Genomic DNA, 21845 nt, shown 5'->3' on the forward strand with positions numbered 1-21845 from the left:
AAGATTTGGACATCTCACCTCAAATTGAATACATGTGAATTACTGTTCAGCCACGAATGCTTTAACAATATTTGTCGAGCTAAATAATTGTGTCGACCTATCATATCGATTTAGCTTGTTAATCACGACTACATATGAAAAAACGATATGTAACACAAAAAAGACAACATAAATTGGGGTACATAGAAATAGAGCAATCGACCCACGTGACCATTGAATTATATATTACATTCACGTGGTTAACTTATCGAACGATCATGATTTGATCACCAATCTAGTTAACTTAAAATTAGAGATGTCCTTGGGAGCGAGAATGGGGAAGGCTTCATCGTCTCCATCATCGCGACCAATTTCATCTCCCGTTAATGCAAAATTTAAATTAATAATTATTTTCTTTTGTAATATCCACCCAAATTTTAACATTATAACATATTAAATATTACTATTAGAATTTTGAAATTAACTAATTATTATTTTTTTAATATAGCTCCAATATCATTTAATATAAAAATATATTTATATTAAATTGGAGGGGAATTAAGCTGCCCCATTGAATAGAATCCCGTGACGGGCAATGTTCCTCAAATTTACTTCCCGTTCGGGTAGATCCGTTAAAATGAATATTTCTACTTAAAATATTATAAATTATAATAAAAACAAAAAGAAAAAGAAAAAGAAAAAGAAAAAGAAAAAGAAAAAGAGAGGGGATTTGCGCGCAGTTTAGCGTGGGAAGACTGAGCAGATGGTCCATTAGACCACGAAGATGGACAAAGCTCGTCGGTAGCTTGCTGCATCAGTAGTACATCCCAAGACCAGGCGGAATTATTGTTCGTCTCAGTCGTAACACGGCAGCTCTCTCTCATTCTCCATTGCCGCCGGTGAAATTTAATGGTCTAATAGCAATTAGCAGCATTTAACTCGTCGGGCGAGTCGCGTTGATCCGGCAAGGCGATTTGCTCCCGCCAGCTGGCGTTGGTCACTGCCTGCAGCTGAAAGAAAGGGAGGCATGGATCCGGCAAATACACCACTGGGCAGGATGCTGCTGGAAGAGATCACTCCGGTTATCATGGTGCTGAATACCCCACTTGTTGAAGAAGCCTGCCTGAAGAATGGTCTCTCATTCATCCAGATGCTCAGCCCCTTCTGCTCGTTTAACAACATTGACGGTAATCCACTGTTATCTTCCGCAAAACAGATTCAATTTAGTACATACCCTTTATACTTAGCTGTGAGAATGTGGACCGCGAGAACGTTTCTTGTTTAGTTGGGCTTCCTTTTCGTTTCAGTGCCCGTACGGACCGCCAGTGATCAACCTTACAGGATTAAGAAATTCAGTTCACGGTTGTTTTACGGTTCGGACATTCATCAACCAAATTTCGAGGTAACATTTTAAATGAGATGTTTGGTTCCTGACAATGTTAGTTGGACCGCGTTACATGGTATATTTGTAGTTTGGATAGCTAATACAAGAGAATTCAACTCAACTGACAGTGATTGAACGAAGCTTATGTACAAACCAACTAGCTAATTTGAAGCTCATGTAAAAATCAACTGGCCAAGTTTAATCACTGCAACATACTAGGGTACTGAAATAGAAAATTCCATTTTGCGTTTGATATGAATGACGATGGATTGTATAATTTAACTATGAACTCGCTTATGCCTGATTGCAGTTGAATTATTTGTTTGATGTTTGGGGTTTTGCTGGGTCAAGCCTGTCGATTAATTTCTTAGAGAGAGTTTTAGATAATTGGAGGGAAATAGGTCGAGGATATTTTTAATGTGCATGTATAGCCATTATATGGTCAGTGGGTGTACTTAGCAGAAGATGATAGTAGAATCTATGGAAGTAAAAAGGAAGAGAAGACCCTAAACTCGCATGACAAGCCACAATCTTGAAAGAATCACTAAAAAAATATTTGATGAAATGAAAAAGTACAAGCAAGTAACAGAAAAAATGGAATTGTGATACTAGGATCACGAGGAGAGGAACGATATTCTAAGAGGTAATTAATGCCTTAGTCTGCAGAGAAATCATCATATTGATATGTCAAGAAAAATTGATTAGCCATGCTTTGTAGTCATATATCCAATTTAGAAGAAAAAAAAGTAAAACTTCCTATAGGTGGTAGATGTAAGTTATTGAGAAGAAATACCCAAAGAGAAAACTAGAAAAGAACTAAGCTTGATGTTTCTGTTTTTAAAATTCTTATGCAGAGTATTTTGTTGTGGAATAAGGACAATTTTGGTCACGTATGAAATAGGAAAGCTAAACTTCTGAAAGAGTTATTTGCCATTGATGTCAAAGAAGATGTTTTTCTCGTTCCCCAAGAAGAAAATGCTAGAAATTTTAACTTAAAAATTGCTTTCTTTTTTCTTGGGAGGATATGTAGTTGAGGAATAGACCCCTCAGCTCTTTGTTTCCTCAGTTATACTCCTTTACTTCCAAGAGGAACTGGTTGGTGGATCACATCCTCCCGCTTTGTGGCATCCTCTATTTCTCTTGGCTTTTCCTTTCTTTGTTCAATAGGGAAACGGCAAATATTGCGGACTTCATATCTTTGATTCTTGATTTTTTGGTTAGCCCTGGGAGAGAGGATTATCATCTTTGAGGTTTAGTCTCGGTGATGGGTTTTCTTGTAATTCCTTCTTCTGTTGCTTGGTGAACCCTCTCCCGCCTAGATCTTCTTCCTCTTCTTAATCATGGAAGACCAAAATTTCCAAAAAGATTAAATTCTTTGTGACAAGTCCTTCATATAAGAGTTAATACCTTGAATTGTGTTTAGAAGAAGTTGATACGTGTTTTAGGGCCGCACTGTTGTATTCTCTTTTGGGGTGGCTGAAGATCTTGACCACCATTTTGGGAGTTGCGACGACGCTTTTTTGGTATGGAGTTTCTTCTCTCATGCTTTTGGTTTTCTTCTAGCTCGACCTAGTGGGTGTAGTTCTCTGATTGTGGAACTCCTGCTTCACTCACCCTTTAGTGATACAGGGCGTTTTCTATGGCTTACCAGGGTTTGTGCAATTTTGTGGGATCTTTGGGACGAGAGGAACAATAGAATTTTTGGAGGAGAACCCTAGAGAAAAGGGGTGTGGTCCCTTGTATAATTCCATGTCTCCCTTTGGGCCTCAGCCTCTATGATCGTTGTACCCTATTAGTCTTATTTTGCTTGATTGAAGTTCCTTTTGTCTTAATTTCGATTTTGAATATATTTGAACATTGCGAGTTCTAAATCTGTTTCTTCTTTATTTAGGAGTGAATAGTCATTGTATTTGAGAATTAGGTACTGGTTGTAGAAAAAATATGGAAACGTTTTGCGTAAGGTATAACTTGTAAGCATGCCATTTTATGTATGGAACATCTATAGTTGCAAATGTGGCATATAGAGTGGAGAGTCATAAAGACCTTTCAAGCATCACCTGGAACATTCTGAAAACGGAATTTTCTCAAGTGCAAATCTTTTACCATATTGTTTCATTTTTCACTGATATTGTTAGGCCATCAAAATGTTTCATAAAATCACATTGATGAAAAGTGAGAATGCAGCAACACCAGTCTCCTGCTTTTATTTTGTCTCCAATATATGAGGATTGCTTTTGCTTGTTCTTTCAACTATCTTCCTCTTATTTTATACTTCCCTAATCATTCATTTAGGCATCAAAAGAGCGACTGAAACAAGTCATTACACAAGCCAGCGAGAAAGATCTTTCTAAACTATGTTCTGATCCACCTCAAATTAATGAAGCAGTTGACTGTAAGTACTGTTCATCTTTAGATTATTGGATCTTGTTATTTGTATGTTCATCTAAAAGTTTTGGCGTCTTCTTGGACTCTTTCTAGTTCAGCTATATGAGAAAGAGTTCCAATCCAAAGGAAAAAAAAAAAAAAAAGTCCAAATGAAAACTCATTTGTGAAATTTTAAGTAGATTGTAAAAAGTAGTTTTTTGGGTTGTTGAATAAGAAACAAATCTTTTGATTAAAAAAAATTAAAAGAGACTAATGCTCGAAAGATACGAACTTCAAAAGGATTGAAAATAAACAGAAATTAAAATGGGAAAATAAAAACATTCTAATTTTAAAAAATATTCTACAAAGAAAAGTTAATTTATTCAAAGCATAAATTACTGTGCAGACTACGATTGTCTTTTTTCTTCTTTTCTCTATGAATAAAATTTGGTTAAAAAAAAAATTTGGCACAGATTCTGTTTCTGAAATTCAAACTGTATTTGAACTGTTTTCCTACAAACAAAAGAAAGAACAAGAAGGAAAAACAATAAAGAAAAAAGAGGAGAAGCCAAAGAGATTATGTGAAACGCACTATGTTACAATTCTTTTTTAGGTTTCCAGTCTTCCCCATCTTCACTGGTTATGGAACAACCTTCATGACTAATAGTGACATTCTTTGTGGTTGGTTTCTGGTCCTTTGAAACTTAACACCATCTTTGAATTATGTCTGACTTAACAAATCACTGCAGGTTTTGAGTCTGCAATTCTACCTTCGTGGTTTCAGTTATTTAACAAAGAGCTTATACGTAATGTATCCTTTTCAGAACATGAAGCTTTTGACCATCCTGTGGCATGTAAGATTATAGAAAATATGAAGTATTCTGTAAGCCTTCTTTTTCAAGTGTTATGGTACTTATATTAGTATATTTGTATTGTTGTAAAGTAGCTTATACATATAGCCCTTATCATCTTTTAACATTCTTTTATTTAGTTTAACCTTTTACTTATGTCTGTATATATCTAGTGTGAATAGAATACAATACCATCATTCTGTCAGACCTTTTATGTTTACATTAAGGGCGAGGCTTCTTCCGTTTCGTCACCTACCATGCAAAGTCTTCTAATTGGTTTAATGCTTATTCTTTTAACCATACAAATAAAACCGTCTCTCACTAAGTTTCTCTTTGATATATTGTCTATCATTGTCAACCTTTGCATTTTGGTTCTATGACGTTTCACAAAGCTGTGCATGATATTACTAGAATAATAATTGCATCGGAAGTCTGATATATGTGTGTGTGTATATATATATATATCCAATTCTTCAATAATTTTCTGGATACGGATCCCTTTATTTACTTCCTTTCACTCCTTTGTTCTTTCGTTAGTTCTATTGCCCTTGAATTTTTGCAAGTTATTTTTAGTCTTGCTTAAATGGTGATTAGTAGTGTTTACAGTAATTTTGTAATAAGTACAAAAAAAGCCATGCAAAATAGATAGGCCCTTGACACGAAGAGAAGTGAAAGTTACAAAAAAAAAAAAAAAAAAAAAAAAACAATGCCAATTGTTAATTAATAAAAATAATGGAAAAGCTCAAAATGCCTATTTCACAAAAACCGGCAGGGAGGTCTTGAGTTGATTGGCGCTTAAAACCTTCTTCCATGAACTTTCAACATCCTGTTCTCTCTCAAACTACAAATTATGAAAATTGCGATGGTTGCCACAAAAGCTTCCTTTTCCAACAAAATGGGGATTTGCTTGGATCTTGCTTTGCAATACCTTAGAAGAATCCAAGAAAACCTAAAGAGAACCAGAACCGTATTTTTTAGATACAAGAAACAACTTCTCATTGATATAATGAAATTAAATAAATGTTCAGGGGATACAAACTCCCAAAGGGAATGAAAAAGAAAAAATAAAAACAGCAAAGGCATCCAAGTAGAGATTTTCCATGAAGATAAATAAACATTTAAAGAACTAGGACAGAAAATTTCTTAATACCAAATAGATTGATTCTATCAAACTCCCAAGCTTCAAGCCATTTCTGCACATGACAACCCGAAAAAGTCTTCAGCTTTGCAAGAACTATTATCCTATTGAAAGAAGTTTTGGAAGAGCTATTACTAGCAAAGAAATAACAAATCTCCTCGTACAAGTGAATCCAAATATCTCAGAGAAGACAAAAACAAACTTTTGCAAAGCTAGCCATGATATGACTTTCTTCTTCAACCAGAGGAAAATTTTCACGGGAACTTAAGACCACAGGCTTCTAGTTCTATCAACGAAGCAAAATTGACCGGCATGGATGAAGGAATAGGAGGAGGAGTCTTGTCACAATCCCAAAATAATGAATAAAAAACTTACGAATAAGAACTTTCAAGAACCTCAACCTTCATACTGAAATCCACTGGCTGATGCCTCTTATTTTACTTGACTGGAACCCTTTCTTGTAGTTGGCTCCCTTTTTATAGGACTTTCCTGTTGTATGCCCTTATATTTTTCATATTTTCTCAATGAAAGTTTGGTTTTTCATTAAAAAAAAAAAAAAAAAGAGACAAGAGACAAAAAAAGGGAAGCAAAAAGCTTACCCCATCCGCTGAAGGTTACCATTTTTGTCAGCCAACTTAAGTTTCTCATAACTGTCATAATTTCGTATTTTCTAAGGGTTCTATTATATAAAAAAAAAAACTCGCACCAACTCATGGATTGAGATTTAAGAAAAAGAACTTTATATTGGTCAAGTGGTCACTTTTTAGAAAGCTTAGTCGGAGAGGAACAGTAGAGTCTTCTTTGATCATAGTAGGTTTCTAAGTTTGTTTTTTCTCCTTCAAGGTCCTTTTGTAACTTGCCCACGTGTTCAATTCATTTTCACCACATTTATCCTACTTCAAAAGACCCTATTATAACTTCTATTTTTTTTTTCTTAATGCGAATCAAAGTTTGTTCATAAGTTTGTAATATGAACTTCTTTGGCTGAGGGGCCATTTCCTTGTTTGTTCTTTTCATATTCTCAGGGAGAAGTGTGTGTTTGTGTGTTATTTAATTCTTTATGATTAATTTGAACTTTTACTGGAAACATTTATTCTTTTTAACTGTTGTTGTCCATACCGTATGCAGGTCTTTTGGTTGTCTCTTCAAGCGATGATCATCCTGTCAACAAATTTGTTGACCTCTTTAACACAATCAAATTGGCCTCTCTTCTAGATGATGGTGCCACGGACCCTAAGATTATGAAGCATTATTTGTTGTTGCATGATAATCAAGATGGCTCTTCAGAGAAGTACTTCGTTCTTTTCCTTAATCTGAGGAGGACCTTTTCCATTACATACCCACAATATTATTTGGCAGTCAATCATTTTGAATATCACAGCATGCTCATATATTTATATTTCGTTATTTTGATTTGATTTGTTATAGTGGCTAATAAATCTAATGAAAAATTAGGCTAGTTTGTTTTTTACTCTGTATGCCGGTAGTTTGAGTAGTTGACTGTATGTGACTTTCTTTTTTAATGTTCTGTTCAGTAGTTTGCTATTATATTTATCAATTGCCTTGCTGATTTGTTTGCTAAGATGGTTGCTGCTTTGTCAATTAGTTAGGATACTTGTAGTTAATTAATTTCTTGGTTGATTAATTGGAAGGTCATATATAAATATGGTGCTTTGCTGTTTGTAAATGCCAACTCTTTGAATTGAAGTTAACTTCTCTTCAGGGCAAGTAAAATACTAACTGAAATGAGGAGTGCATTTGGTTCGAATGACTGCCAATTACTTTCTATCAATTCTTCTCATGATGAACTCATTGAACGGGAAGATGATCCTTGGGGTTTGTTTGTAAGTTACTTGAGGCACTGTTATTTAACCTGTTGAATCTTTTGAAATAACATAGTTATACTGTTGTTCTACACAATGTATTTGATGAAGAGAAGTGATAAATTCTGGCCAGTAATGTCACATTCTTGTGTAACAGAAGCCCGATGCTTCGATTGGTAAGCAACTTGGCTGCTTTCTTAGCAATGAGGATCTAATTGAGGTAAATTTCTGTTACCCCTATAAGTATTTGTCGTGTGCTTTGACAGCACTGCGGGCATCTGCTTTGGGGGGGGGGGGGGGGGGGGGGGAGGGGCGGGGTTGTGTGGGGTAACTTACTGTGTCACTTGTGAAACAGATCAGAGAGTTAATGCAAGATTTTTCGTCAAAACATATCATTCCTTACATGGAGCAAAAAATACGAGCATTAAACCAACAGGTTTGTTTTGGTTTCTATAAGTTGTGTGCTAAGATCATATGCTTCTCTATATGATAATATTTACTGGTTTTATATTGTCTACAGTTTCATATTTGCATTTTACGTTTCCATGATTAGGTGTCTGCTACAAGGAAAGGTTTCAGAAATCAGATAAAAAACTTATGGTGGAGAAAGGGGAAAGAAGACACAGTAGATTCTCCAACCGGCCCAACGTAGATTTCTCATTTGTTTACTTTCTTGGTCATACTTTGCTCCTTGGTATTCATAAATTTTTGTATTTGCCATTGAAGGTATACCTATAACTCTATTGAGTCTCAGATTAGAGTTTTGGGTGACTATGCCTTCATGTTGCGGGATTATGAACTTGCATTGTCCAATTATCGCCTGATTTCTACTGATTACAAACTTGATAAAGCTTGGAAACGCTATGCTGGTGTCCAGGTAGTTCCAAGCCTTTGCTGCTATGGTCTTACCATTGTTTTTTACCTTATACTTTTTGGGCCAAATTTTCCCAGTACATCACTGACTTGAGTCTTTTGTCATGGGTAAGCAGCCTTGTTTATTTTATTTTTGGATTACTCATATTCAGCATCACCACCTTAAAATTAGGTAATTATTTGTTGCGTAGTACAGTTTGCACGTTTTGTCCTTATGTTTTAAAAATATTTTTAAAGCATCTTTGTGTCCACTTTTTGCTTTCTTAAATTGTAGAATTGTGCTGTTAGTGGCACAGATGACGCAGGCTATGTGTGCCAATTATGCCCATAAGCAAAAGAAAGGTTGGCTACACCTTTTTGCTTTCTTAAATTGTAGAATTGTGCTGTTAGTGGCACAGATGACGCAGGCTATGTGTGCCAATTATGCCCATAAGCAAAAGAAAGGTTGGCTACACAGGTGTAATAGATAGTTGGTTCCACTTTTATTTAGCAACAAAGACATTTTTTGCTGGCGAGGTTTAATGGTCCCTTGTGGGTGTCAACCATTCACCTTTTTTGTAATTATTAAGTATGATGATGGTTTGATTTTGTTGGATTAGAGTCCTTTTTTGTTTGTTTATGGACTTCTTTGTTTTTTGTATGCGCTTATATTTGCTCTCACTTTTCCCAATGAAAGCTCGGATTCTACAACAAAAAAATTGGTTGGTATCATCGAAAATGATTTGTTAAGTTCCATTGATTTATAAATCAATGAATCTTTCTTGCTCAGCTATAACATCAAGTTTTATGGTAATTGCTAAATCTTTCTTTCATTATAAATATCCTGTAATAATAATTTCACTGTCATTGGGCTGAGGAAGGAAGGAAGAAGACTAGTGAACGTGCAATTGTCTCATTCTAACTCATGTATATCTCCTTGCACCATACAATACTTTTATGTTAATAGGTTAAAACTAACGAATTTGACTTGCAATTAGTGCTTTCAAGGAGTACGGTGGATTCTGGTGTGACAACCTTCTTATTTATGTTAAGGTAAGAGTTGTAAAAGACATGTCGCCAGTGTATTATAATACATGCATCGGCATCTAGTTCGTGGACAGGCATTTTCTGGCTTGGGAGTCGTAAAATCAATGAATCATCTCTTAGACCTAAAGTCAAAAATAAAAAAATAATCATTAGTGTAGCTGTGAGCTTTATAGAGAAGCGCATCTTGTTGCCATGAATGCATAGGCGCACTGTTGGTATCCTCTGAAGCTTTCGTATGATCTGCACTACCTCTATAGAGAAGCATATCTTATTGCCATGAATGCATAGGCACACTGTTGAGATCCCATAGAAGCTTTGCTATGATCTGCACTAGCCGTAGGCTTCCTTGGACCTCATGTTTTATCATCTATACATAAAGAATGGCTAGGTGTGCAATCGAGAGCCATAGGGACAGTGCATTGGTTGCCTTGCTTTCCTGACTCGAGTGGGATTGAATTTGTACCCCACTATTTGGTTTCCCATTTGGATACTTGCGTGTATGTGGCATTGCTCAAGGAGGTACTTCAACACATGGCGATCTATTTGAGCAACAAATTGTTGCGTAAGTAGTGGCGCCAACGTCATATAACTAACACAATGGCTATGAGCTCTCCCTCTTGAGGAACATCACCTTGAGAAAAGGTTGGAAGTATCAGAGGTGTTGGGAACCGTAAGAAAGGAGTTGCAAAAACTTCAAGCGATTGAGTGCTTGTTGGCACAAATGTCACCCAATATGTACAAGATAGTCGCATCGCTCGAAAAGAGTCGTTGTGCAAATGTAAAGACAAAAAGAGGAGCAACTTTGTTAGCAACAAAGATTTCAAACCGGAAATCAAAGGGGACCTCCTTCGTCCATCATGGATGGATCATCTTAGAAAAGAAAATTTTGTGGTGAAGAATGTGAAGCTTAAACCACAAATGGTTCGAATGAGCGGCACAATTTTAAGAAAGTCATTTTGTGGTTGCTTAGAGAGGAAAGGTCTTTTGAAATATAGAAGTTAGTTGACACTGTAAGGTAAATGATGGCCATAACTAGTTTTGATGGCGAGGGACTATCATGGTACTGCTAGGTAGAGAACAATAATAAGTTCAAGGATTGGGAGGACTTGAAAGAACGACTACATTTAGTTTGAGTGTCCAAAGAAGGGAGCTTATGTGGTCTCTTCTTTTTTGCCTATCAAGTACCACCCGTCATTGTATTCCAGAGGGCCTTTGAGGCATTTTTGGCACCGTTACCCCTATTGGAAGAAGACATATTGGAGAACATTTTCAATAACAGCTTTGATCGGGTCATTGGGGTAGAGGTTAGGTGTATGGAGCCCATTGTGCTAGATAATCTTATGGTTCAATCAGTACAAAATTGTAACCTGGTCATGAATGTGGCTCTGATACTGCTTAGTAAGGTATCTCCTTACTAGATCAATCTATTCAATAAAATAAAATAACAAGGATTACAAGTCTTCAAACTTGTTTGAGAGGGCTGGCATCTCTCTCACAATGACTGTACCATCTTCTGTATGGTTTCTCTGTTTCTCTGTTTCAATTTTTCTATGTTCATTTATTTTCTACTCATAGTGTTTAAAACTTTTAGTTATTATTTTTTTGCAGGAGATGATGGGGCTTACGTACTTTTTGCTAGATCAATCAAGGAAGGAAGCTGAGTATTGCATGGAAAATGCCCTCAATACTTATTTGGTACGAGTATTTCTTTTGATATTTTCTTCCTTGATGTTTTTTTGAATTCAAAAGCTTTGTTGCTGCTTATTTCCCGCGAGGCAATTTTAAATTGCCAATACAAACTCCTGCTTTTGTAGGGCTTATTTTTTGTACGCCCTTGTATTCTTTCATTTTTTTCATTAAAAGTTTGATTTGTAAATCTCACACACACCAAAAAAAAAAAAAAGAAAAAAAAGAAGAAGATATATATATATATATATATAAATTAATGCTGTCTGTTTGGTTGATGTTTTCCTAATAATCTTTGAATTTGCTGTAATTTTTAGGTCTGTAAAATTTGTGCTAGATAATTGAGCTTATGTTCATGCAGAAAATGGGCCCGTCTGGTCACCTAAATGCAACACGCTGTGGTCTTTGGTCAGCAGAGATGTTGAAGGCAAGAGAGCAATACAGAGAGGCTGCTGCTGTTTATTTCCGTATTTGTAATGAGGTAGGTTGTAAATACCTTGATACCAATATCAAACATATTTTTGCCTCTTAGCTTTTTCTTTCTTTTTCTTTTTAAATCTGTTAGGAACCTTTACATTCAGCTGTCATGCTTGAGCAAGCATCTTACTGTTACCTGCTTTCTAAACCTCCTTTGATACGCAAATATGGATTTCATCTTGTTCTCTCTGGTGATCGTTACAAAAGAATGGATCAAGTACGTATATTTCATTATCCAAATATTTGACAAGTAATGCGGCTTGTTTAATATTTCAAAGATTTATTAAGGGAGCCACTGACATTTGCGTTATCAGATTTACCATGCAATTCGTACATATAGAAATGCAATTGCTGTTTTTAAAGGAACAGAATGGAGCCACATCAAAGATCATGTACATTTCCATATTGGACAGTGAGTTTTTATTTTTTTTGAAAACTCTAGATTGTATTTTAATTTAATTCTGATGAAGCTATAGTTTACTTAAGTTTCTCCACTGATATCATGACATGTATCAAGTATATGATTTCTTATATAAAGTTATCTTTTATAGGTGGTATGCTTCGCTTGGTCTATATGACGTTGCTGTTACTCAAATGCTGGAAATTCTCGACTGTAATCATCAGTCAAAGGCAACGCAGGAATTGTTTCTAAAGGATTTTCTTAAAATTATTCAGGTGCCTCATTGTGCTAGTTACTTTATTTATCTCTCAGCTATTACTGTTTTCCGTATGGCATACGGTTTTTGGAGTCATTATGCTATACTACATGTGTACAAGATTTACTGATCATTGAAGTTGGAGTGTTAGTTATTAAGCTATTGAGCAGCATTTATATCACGATTTTGAGTAGCTTAATAGATCCATGCTTCCTGAAAATGACTATTTTGTAGATCCTTTCTTAATTTTATAAGATATAGGTATGTAAACTATTATGATGGTCTTTGCACACTTCTGAATGGTGCAAAACTTCCCATGATATTTTCATGTCTACAATGCATGGTAAATTGGTCTTCCCTCAAACTGTATTTGCTAACGTGGGATTGCTTCTACCTTTTCCCCCATGTCCAACATCAAAGTTTTTATAAAGAAAACCCCATCAACGCTGGGAAGCCATGTCAATGAGTCTGCTTCATTTAACAATACAATTGGGACAAGGTCGAGGCTCATGTTCCCTTGTTTCTCATCCACTTATATTAGGGTTATTTGTTTGATTTCTCTTTCAAGGCTTCGGGGACCCCTTGTCCCTAAGGTTTTCAAGCTGTTCTCTATTTCCTCGTTTTATTGTTCTACATGTGTCTTTGTTTCTTATCAGAAAGGAACGAGGTAGTGCAGAGATTCTTTATAATTGAAGTATATAGAAGATTTAATTAGCCAGTAGCTGTCTATTAACGTTATAATATGGTAGTCTAATTTTCATCTGGCCTTTTCCAATTTTGAATTTAATGGAGCTATGGCTTTACATTTGGTAATTTCTAATTACATTGATAATTTTGACACTGTTTCTTCCAATTATTGAATTATTATTTTTTTTTAAAAACTGATTTGATCTTGCAGAAGGCAGGAAAGACAGTCAAGGTGTTAAAACTACCATTGCCCAAGATCAGCATTTCATCATTAAAGGTCATCTTTGATGATCATCGAACTTATGCATCACCTACGGCTGTAAGTGTATTTACAGTTAGTTTTTGGTTATGGAAGCCTACTCAAACCAACTTTCTTGCAGTCAGCCTCTCTATCCCTCTCCTCTTTAGGTCCTCCCATTTCCTTGCATTCCATTTGAAATAAATGCTCTTTCTCGCTCCAACGGGGCATAATGAAACGTTTACTGGTAACAGTTTTCTTGTTATTTGGTATATTTCCATTTTTTTATTTCTTTTTCGTGAAAACAAGACTTCCAATAAGGTTAATGAAAGTGCACTGCGTCGTTGATGATTCTTGTAGCTTATGTTATTATCTCCTTTAATCTAGCTCATTGACATATTCTGAAACATTGCAGGCTAATGTTCGAGAAAGCGTATGGCGCTCATTGGAGGAGGACATGATTCCATCGTTATCATCAGGAAGGACAAATTGGTTGGAGTTACAGTCAAAGATTATGTCGAAAAAGTATAAAGAATCAAATATCTGTGTGGCAGGAGGTATGTAGTAAGTGTAGCACATCTCCAGCTAGATGGCCATCAGCAATCATGTTACCGTGACATCTTTTCCAACATTGCCGCTATTATTTGACCTAACATCCAAGATATGATCACAGCATGTCTCATTAAAAAAAATAATCGCGTGTTAATGTAATTATTTTATGATGGCACATAGCTACTGTGGTAATTTTTTAAAGCGGGGGTGTGTTACCCAAGGTAAGTATGCCTGTCAACTTGGTAGTTAGAAGTTTCACTACCAAAGTTACTCGTTAGTTGCCTGTTTGCTTTTTCAGCCTGTTGTTGTTTGGTTTCCAGACGGATGGTTCTTTGTTTCAACATCATCATTTTGTAGATCTTCATGTAGTTGCCTTTGTGGGTTTCAGTTGGTTTATTAGATCTTTTTGGTTGGCTATTGTGGTTGTGTTCGAAGTTTCTTTGGAGCCGAACTTTGGTTTGATGGGTTTTCTTCGTTTCTTTGTCATTCTCTTTTGATTGAAACTGTTTCAAGATCTTGTTCTGTTTTCTATTTCTATTTTCTTTTTTACCCCCTTGGAAATTTGTATCCTTTGAACTTCTTCCTTTTTATATATCAATGAGATTTTTTTTTTTCGTTATAAAAGAACAAGATATGAAACCATTCATTGATTTAATTTTCTGATTCTATGAAATGTCTTGAAACCGAGAGTTCACCTTTCTGATTCTATGAAATGTCTGAAATATTGGAGTATACTACTGATTGGATAAAGCTGTCACATCCTGCTTTTTTTGAACAGATAAAATTGCCAGCACCAGTTTAGTTATCATTATAATGAGAAAACTTAGCTTCAAATTCATGCAAACTTCACTAGTTTGAAATAATTTTTGCTTGCTGGAAAACGCTACTGAATTCTGTGTTGAATAACTCTCTTTAGTAGCGTTTATACAGTGTCTTTGCTGTGATATAGTCGTATTGGCAAGACATGATTGAAACATCAGATAGTAGCTATCATGTGAAGCATGTTTATACCATCTGGAATAAACGAACTTTATAAGAGATTTGTATATGGCGATATATGATATTGATCTCTTTCTTTCTTCTTCTTTTTTTTTTTTTTTTTTTGACAGAACCTGTGAAAGTGAATATTGTATTTAAAAACCCTCTTCAGATCCCTATTTCCATCTCTTGCGTTTCCCTGATATGTGATCTTTCTTCAAAATCTGATGGAACTAAATCTGGTATTTCAAATCTTCCTTCTTTTAGATTTTAGATATTCTTTTTTTCATTTCCCAAATTGGAGAATGATTGTCAGTGATGTTACAGATACAAATAACATAACTGCTGGTTTCCAGAATAATACTGAACTCAAGTGGTCATCTGATTGGTATGTGTTTTAATATATTTATTTATTTGTGTATATCATGTCATTGTACTTTTGCACGCGATCTTTGAAATATTTACAATAAGTATGGCTATGCTCATTAAGGTAGCTCTTTTTCTCCATTTCAGGGAGATGGGATCTAACAATGCTTCATTTACTTCGACTGAAGTTCACCTCTCATTAGAAGGAAATGAAGAAAAAGTTGTATGTATTTTTTCTTTTTTCCCTATCATCATTCAAATAAGAAAAAGAAAAGCCAATCTTATCATTGGTATTTTAGTTCTTGTCAATCCGTCTACAGTGATCACTTATTCTCATGATTCTGCTCCATCATTTATATAATCACATTAATTACGTTAGGAAGTTGTTCAGTGGTGGTTTTCCCTATCTCACCTCCACTTTTCAACTGCAGGCAACACATACACTAAAAAGAAAGTTAAAGTATGCAAAATACCTTAAGTTTCAATTGTTTTTAAGAATACCATTTGTGAGTTTTTCGTTAAAACTGGAAGATATTGACTTGGTGGCTAATATGTAAAACTTGGAAGACATGCATAACATCATTCACATTTAGTAAACAATATCACACAAATTTCTTTACACACTAGCTCTTATGTCAATTTCCTTCCTTTATTTTAACAACAAAGATATCTCTGGAAAAATTTCAAAGTTCAAGGGTACTTGTTGAACAAATTTGAAAGCATAGAGTATAGAGGCATAATTGAAACCTATCCCAAAGTTATAAGGGTATTTTGTTTAATTAGGCAAAAAAAAAAAAAAAAAAAAAGAGAAAATATGCTGATGTTACTCATAATTATTCTTGGGTATTGTGCTGAATGTAATTATCAATTTTTCATCATTTATATTAGCCACGTTTAGAAGTTGTTTGGGTACTACTGGTTGTCCCCAAATAAAATATTCTCGCAAGTTGTCTGGCCCTATAATAGGATTAGCATGTTTGGATATCAAGCCTCACAAAACAAATGCATACAAATTTGAAATTGTACTGACTATAGAAATTTAGGCTAATCCAAGCGTACCAAAGCGAAATTTAATTAGAGTCACAATCTACCAGCTTAAAAAAAAAGAGAACTTAAATCGCTTTTTCTTGAATTGAAAAGTGCAGAGAGAACACAATACTCATACTAGAATCCAGAACCAAAAGGAATGCAATGAAGTTATAAAAGTGATTAGGAAATGAATAACTCAATAAAAGTAATATATGCAAGTCCACAAGGCTGATAATATGCAACAAAATAATTGGCCTAACCAAAGCATTCATCACAGGCATCTAAACACATCTCATCGGTATGTTCGTCCTCATTACCTGCAAAACAATCAGCTGAAGAGTAGTCAGTATGATAAATGCTGGTTTTTTAGTCCCTTTGTATTTTCCTTTTCATTTTTCTGAATGAATGGTCAGTTCTTTATGTAAAAACAAAATCCTACTAGTCAACAATTATGGTTTTATTAGTCTTAATTGATAAAGTTAGGTTATGCATCAGTTCTTGGCGTATAGTTAAATATTTCTTATTGAAATTATTGTTGTCTCAGAATTTATAATGGCAATTCTAATTTTCCAGGTGCAACTGACAGTTACTCCCAAAATAGAAGGCATCCTACAAGTTGTTGGTATTAGGTGGAAACTGTCCGATTCTATCATGGGCTTTCACAATTTTATTAACAATTTAGGACAGAAGAATATTGCGAAGGGGAGACAGAAAGTTAAGTATTCTCTTGCTGATAACCTGAAGTTCATAGTAATCAAGGTACATATCTTCTTCATAGCCTCTCTATCATCATGGTTGTTTGTTTCTAAAGTTTTTGAGTTGCAAATTAAGCTGTAACTACCTTTTACTTACACCTATATTCTTAACATCCAGAGTCTACCAAAGCTTGAGGGCAGCATTCTTTCACTTCCTCAAGTCGCATATGCTGGAGATTTACAGCGCCTTGTCCTTGAACTGACAAATCAATCTAAATTTTCTGTAAAGGTATGAGCATTGCAACTTGACTATTCTTCACATACCTAATTACTTGACCTGCAGAATTTGTAATTCGGTCAATCACAATTTGGTTGATCTTAAGAAGTCTTAAAGGCCTGACCTTTACTACAGAAATAGGCAGATACTTGCACCTTTTCATCAAAAAGACTGCTTGACCAGTACCTCTATATGTCTTGCAAAGATTTTGTACGTATGTTTTTAGCATGTGGCAAATGTTGGCGGACTCTTACTTAACAGCCTAATAATTACATTTTGGCAGAATCTGAAAATGAAGATCAGTCAATCACGATTCTTGAAAATCGGGAAGCAAGAAAATATGAATGCAGACTTTCCTGCTTGCTTGGAGAAGCCAATTAATAGTGAACAGGGAGTACGCCCTATACCTAATACAACATCAAATGATACATTTTTGTTTTCAGAGGTAAGTGTCAATCATGTTCCTGTGCTATTTATTAACTGGTCAACAGCAATAAATTTTCCAGCGGCCATACTTTCAGATTGAATCTTTATAAAAATACAAACCATTAGATGGTTCAGGTGTTGACAATTTCAATTTTGAAGCAAATTTCTTTTGAACAAATGATTATGCAGGTTTTCTTATGAACCCCTTGCTTTTGGACAATCATAAATCTGAAGTCTATATGAGTGGGATTATAAGGTTGTTAAGATTAATACTATTGGTAGCCGAACTTTGTAGACAGTGTTAAATATATTATTGTCATCGTTCCAAGATTATGAGACTTTTGGATTCCAGTTTTTTCTTTTCTTTTAAACCTAGTTCGACAAATTTATGTTAGAATTAATTATTTAATAATTTTATGTGTTTTATTTCCTAGTAAGAAAATGAATACTTCAGTCATGTATCTAAGACTCAAATGTTCCAGGACACTTCAATTCAAGGCGGAACACCCTTATTGTTGCCCCTTTGGCTTCGAGCTGCTGTTCCTGGAAATATATCCTTATACATAAGTATATATTATGAGATGGAAGGTGTATCAGATATCATGAGATATCGCATTCTACGCATGCATTACAATATTCAGGTATTGCAAAATGTGCATAACTTGGTGCCTTGACTGACTTTAAGCTGTGTATAGTTTTGTCTTCGTATTTGAAACCAATAGGTTTACCCTTGATATAGTGATAATTCATGTTAGCAATGCATCCTTTTTTGGCCTTACAATCTTCAGGGTTCAGAAAATTTTCCTTTCTGTTACCTTTTCTACCCGTTATATGGAGAGTACTATCTGTTATTTTGTTCTTTGGTCCTCTCGGTGAATGTTTTATCTACCAGAAAATAAATATTTATCTTTTTTACTTTGTCTGCTTTAACTTTGGTGGTTGATTTCTCTTTCCATATTCTTGGAGTTGTATCGCTGATTTACTAATTACTTCAGAACAAAAATTTCTCCCTCTGGATGGATTTATCGTCTGCTAAATATTCTAATTTGGGTTTTTTTTTCTCAAACTGTCTCAAGGTTTTGCCATCCCTGGATTTATCGTTCCAAATCAATCCATGTCCATCAAGATTGCATGAGTTTCTTGTCCGAATGGATGTTATGAACAAGACTAGCTCCGAGGTTTTCCAAATTCATCAGTTGTCATCTATTGGACAGAACTGGGAACTTTCCTTACTTCAACCTGTTGATAGTATTTTTCCTTCTCGAGCTTTAATGCCTAGTCAAGCATTGTCATGTTTCTTCGTTCTCAAGGTATGTACAAGGAGCTGAATCTAAGCTAAAGTTTTTCTTTTCTAATTATCGCACATGCATTTCGAGTAACTGCTTTACTATAATTTTTATCTTTGATTAAGCACGTTTCAGTAGTTAACTATGCATGCTATAATTGCAGTAACTATTTGGAAAAAAGAAAAATGCTATAGCTACTAATCTCACAAATTCTTCTCTGTATTCAGAATGTTAACAAATCGTTCAGTTCTGAAAAAAAAGTATCTTCTGTCCCGGTGCTACTTGGAAGTGATCTAAAGTTGGGTTCTCAGAGTAGCGATGAACAGCTCTTTGATACGGCTAATTTTCCTCTAGCTGCTTTCCATTATTCTGAAAGAGCATACCAAGGAATTTCAAACCAGGTAATTGATTTTCATTTTATCTATGTAGTTTACTTCCAAATGCTTACTAATAATGATTGAATCCCGAGTCTCTCATATAGAAACCTCCCTTATGGATTTTAAGATTTCCAAGCCCCCAAGTGTTAAAAAGAAGAAGAATGATTATATTTCAGCCCATCCTTTGAATTTTTCATAAAAAGGGGTCTTTTCTTCTTTTCGTTCATGCTCGGAGGAAAATTCTTTGAATTCTGAGTCAATTGTAGAAAGATGTACATGGCTTTTAGCACCCTCCAATAGAAAATGTCGCCTTGCTACCTTCCCTTCACCTATCCTGCCCCTCAACAACCATCATTTTCACTCCTTTGGATCTAGTTCTAGGTTTAATAAGAGGAGCTATTCACTTGACAATGGACCCTCCGAGGTGACATCTCAAACGTTGACTCCGAGGTAAGCTTGAATAATGTGGAATCAGTCATTCAACCAATGGATTTAAATACAGAGGTTGATGTTCGGAAAGATTATTCTTTTGAAGCTTTTGACTCATAATTTCTGGATTGTGACAAGAAGACTCCTCTTCCTATTCCTTCATTCATGTCGGCCAAATTTGCTCTGTTGATAGAAGCTTGTGGTCTTGAGTTTTATTAAAATTCCTCATTCGGCTCAAGATTGAAGCCCCGCTATCTCGGTCTTGGGAGTTGGGGCCAATCAACTATTTTACATTCGTTGCGTTTTCTTGTTTGTTAAAAAGTTTGTTTCCTTACTATAATCGTTCTGCATTTATCAGGAACTAAATACAGTAGACTTTATATTGATCACTCGGCCACTTAAGAATTCTACTGATCCTGGAATTTCTGAATCATCGCGTCTATTCTCTCATCATGTGTGCCATTGCAGGTAAGATTCAAAGCAATATCTTACAGTTCTGGTGATGCAAGCTTTTCTATTTGTGTATATATCCATTTATCTTCCTTTGTCTTTTCTTTTCATTTATGCAGTACTTCAAGCAACAGTCCTATATCTTGGCTACTTGAAGGGCCTCGGAGTTCATATCACAACTTCTCTTCTTCTTTCAGCGAAATCAATTTCAAAATGACAATCTATAACTCTTCAGATTCAATTGCATCCATACGCATTAAAACAATTGACTCAGCTGAAGGTAATGAATCTGCTCCTCCATCCCCTAGCTCCGCGAACCAAACAGGATGGCACTATGCCTCACTTACACAGGACATTAAGGTCACATCTGATGTTCTGGGAGCACAAATGGCCAAGTCATCTTCACTTGAAAGTGTCTCTCCATTTATCTGGTCCGGAACAAGCTCAACAACACTACAAATTGAACCCAACTCCATGGCTGAAGCTCCTCTTCAGATCTGTATCTTTTCTCCTGGAATATATGATCTCTCAAACTATATTTTACAGTGGAAACTTCTGCCGTCATCTCGATCAGGAAACGACGAAACTAACGTCTCATCAGGAACTTGCCAGGGCTATCCATACTATCTCACTGTCCTTCAATCTAATTGAGACACTTCAAAATCATGTATGCAGGTCCTTCTTCCATTCTTTTTTTGCTTTAGGAGTGTTTTCATAGCATTGTTATAATATTCCTTGTGAATTATATTCATATCAAAAGCATTTTTGATGGGGGGGGGGGGGGGGGGGGGGGGGGGGGGGGGTACGAAAGCTTAATCAACCTTATCTATAGATTACATAAACTAAATTCTTTCTCGGTGTTGGTGTAATAAGGGGGAACTAGAACTACAATGACCTCTTCACCCTGTCACTGTATACATACTGACATTTTGGATTAGAGAAACGTGAGCTTATTCCAAGTTACAGGAATTCGAGTTTTTCTAAGAAATTTAAACTTGAAAGTAAGAAAATTTATGATTGGTTTTCACTAATGGTTCAATATTTTCCTTAGTTCCTCCTATCCCTTTCATTTCAATTTCATGGATTAGCTCGTTCGATGGGTGTCGAACAAAAAAATCACAAAAAGAAGAAAAAATTAGAAAAAGTAGTTAAAACGTTTCATTTTTCCAAACAGGTTGTAGGGTTCAAAATATCTAATAATTCAATATTTTAGACGATTGTGCGTCTCTCAATAAAAAGTTCATACAAATTCACCAACTTGTATTTGTCGTGTAATACAATAGAAACAAAGTTATAATTCGCTCCGAAAAGGACGCAATATTGATATTCTAAAAAGTTCTAAACTTTATGAGTGACAAAATTATAAAATCATTGAAAAACATTGTAGGAGAGAGAAGGAGAGATGAGAGAGAGAAAGAGATAGAAAACGACCAAGTCAAAGGCAGTCTCCAAACGCGTTTTCTAAGAACCCCATTAAAAAAAAATTGTCCATGCCTACTTTAAAAAAGAAAACAAATTCTGCTGCCTTTTATTATAATCCTCAATTGTCATTATTTTAATTTCTAGTTGTATAAATAAATGTTTAATAGTATTAAAAAAGCGTTGAATTCCCCTCGTAATAGTATCGATTAAAACCTTAAACTAATTAATATATCAATTTTAACTAGTAAGTTAATAAATTTGGACCCATTAATACATAAATAGATAATAGCAATTTCTTCCTCAATTTGAGTAGCTTTTTATATACTTGTCGTTCTTCTAATTTCTCTACCTATTCACAAAATTTTATGCGATAATA

At 35.1% G+C, this 21845-nt stretch overlaps 1 protein-coding gene across 3 annotated transcripts; it reads left to right on the forward strand.

Annotated features, from left to right (window-relative positions):
- The first annotated feature begins 685 nt into the window (after window positions 1-685).
- LOC111790436 (uncharacterized) lies at window positions 686-21016 on the forward strand. 3 transcript variants are annotated; one of them, XM_023671322.2, is made up of 28 exons: window positions 686-1166; window positions 1287-1381; window positions 3656-3755; window positions 4477-4581; window positions 6845-7007; window positions 7440-7560; window positions 7697-7759; window positions 7895-7975; window positions 8093-8187; window positions 8266-8416; window positions 11047-11133; window positions 11486-11605; window positions 11690-11818; window positions 11916-12013; window positions 12153-12276; window positions 13156-13263; window positions 13598-13739; window positions 14844-14954; window positions 15040-15100; window positions 15226-15301; window positions 16681-16866; window positions 16981-17091; window positions 17363-17524; window positions 17988-18146; window positions 18582-18815; window positions 19019-19192; window positions 19956-20065; window positions 20167-21016. In XM_023671322.2, exons 1-28 carry the CDS (start codon window positions 1007-1009, stop codon window positions 20696-20698), a joined length of 3858 nt encoding a protein of 1285 aa, XP_023527090.1. In that variant the 5' UTR covers window positions 686-1006; the 3' UTR covers window positions 20699-21016. The 3 variants fall into 3 exon arrangements, with proteins under 3 accessions (XP_023527090.1, XP_023527091.1, XP_023527095.1); XM_023671323.2 differs by having other exon boundaries at window positions 13159-13263; XM_023671327.2 differs by lacking the exons at window positions 686-1166; window positions 1287-1381; window positions 3656-3755 and having other exon boundaries at window positions 4569-4610.
- Window positions 21017-21845: the final 829 nt, after the last annotated feature.

The sequence above is a fragment of the Cucurbita pepo genome, chromosome 3, assembly GCF_057944985.1.
Source record: "Cucurbita pepo subsp. pepo isolate OVF chromosome 3, ASM5794498v1, whole genome shotgun sequence".
Taxonomy (NCBI): Eukaryota; Viridiplantae; Streptophyta; class Magnoliopsida; order Cucurbitales; family Cucurbitaceae; genus Cucurbita; species Cucurbita pepo.

Bases quoted from the DNA above. Each gene is read 5' to 3' on its own strand.
- LOC111790436 (XM_023671322.2), top strand. From the start codon at position 1,007: ATGGATCCGGCAAATACACCACTGGGCAGGATGCTGCTGGAAGAGATC. The intron at 3,756-4,476 runs GTAAGTACTGTT...AAATCACTGCAG, and splicing joins AATTAATGAAGCAGTTGACT to GTTTTGAGTCTGCAATTCTA. The intron at 13,740-14,843 runs GTATGTAGTAAG...TTTTTTTGACAG, and splicing joins AAATATCTGTGTGGCAGGAG to AACCTGTGAAAGTGAATATT.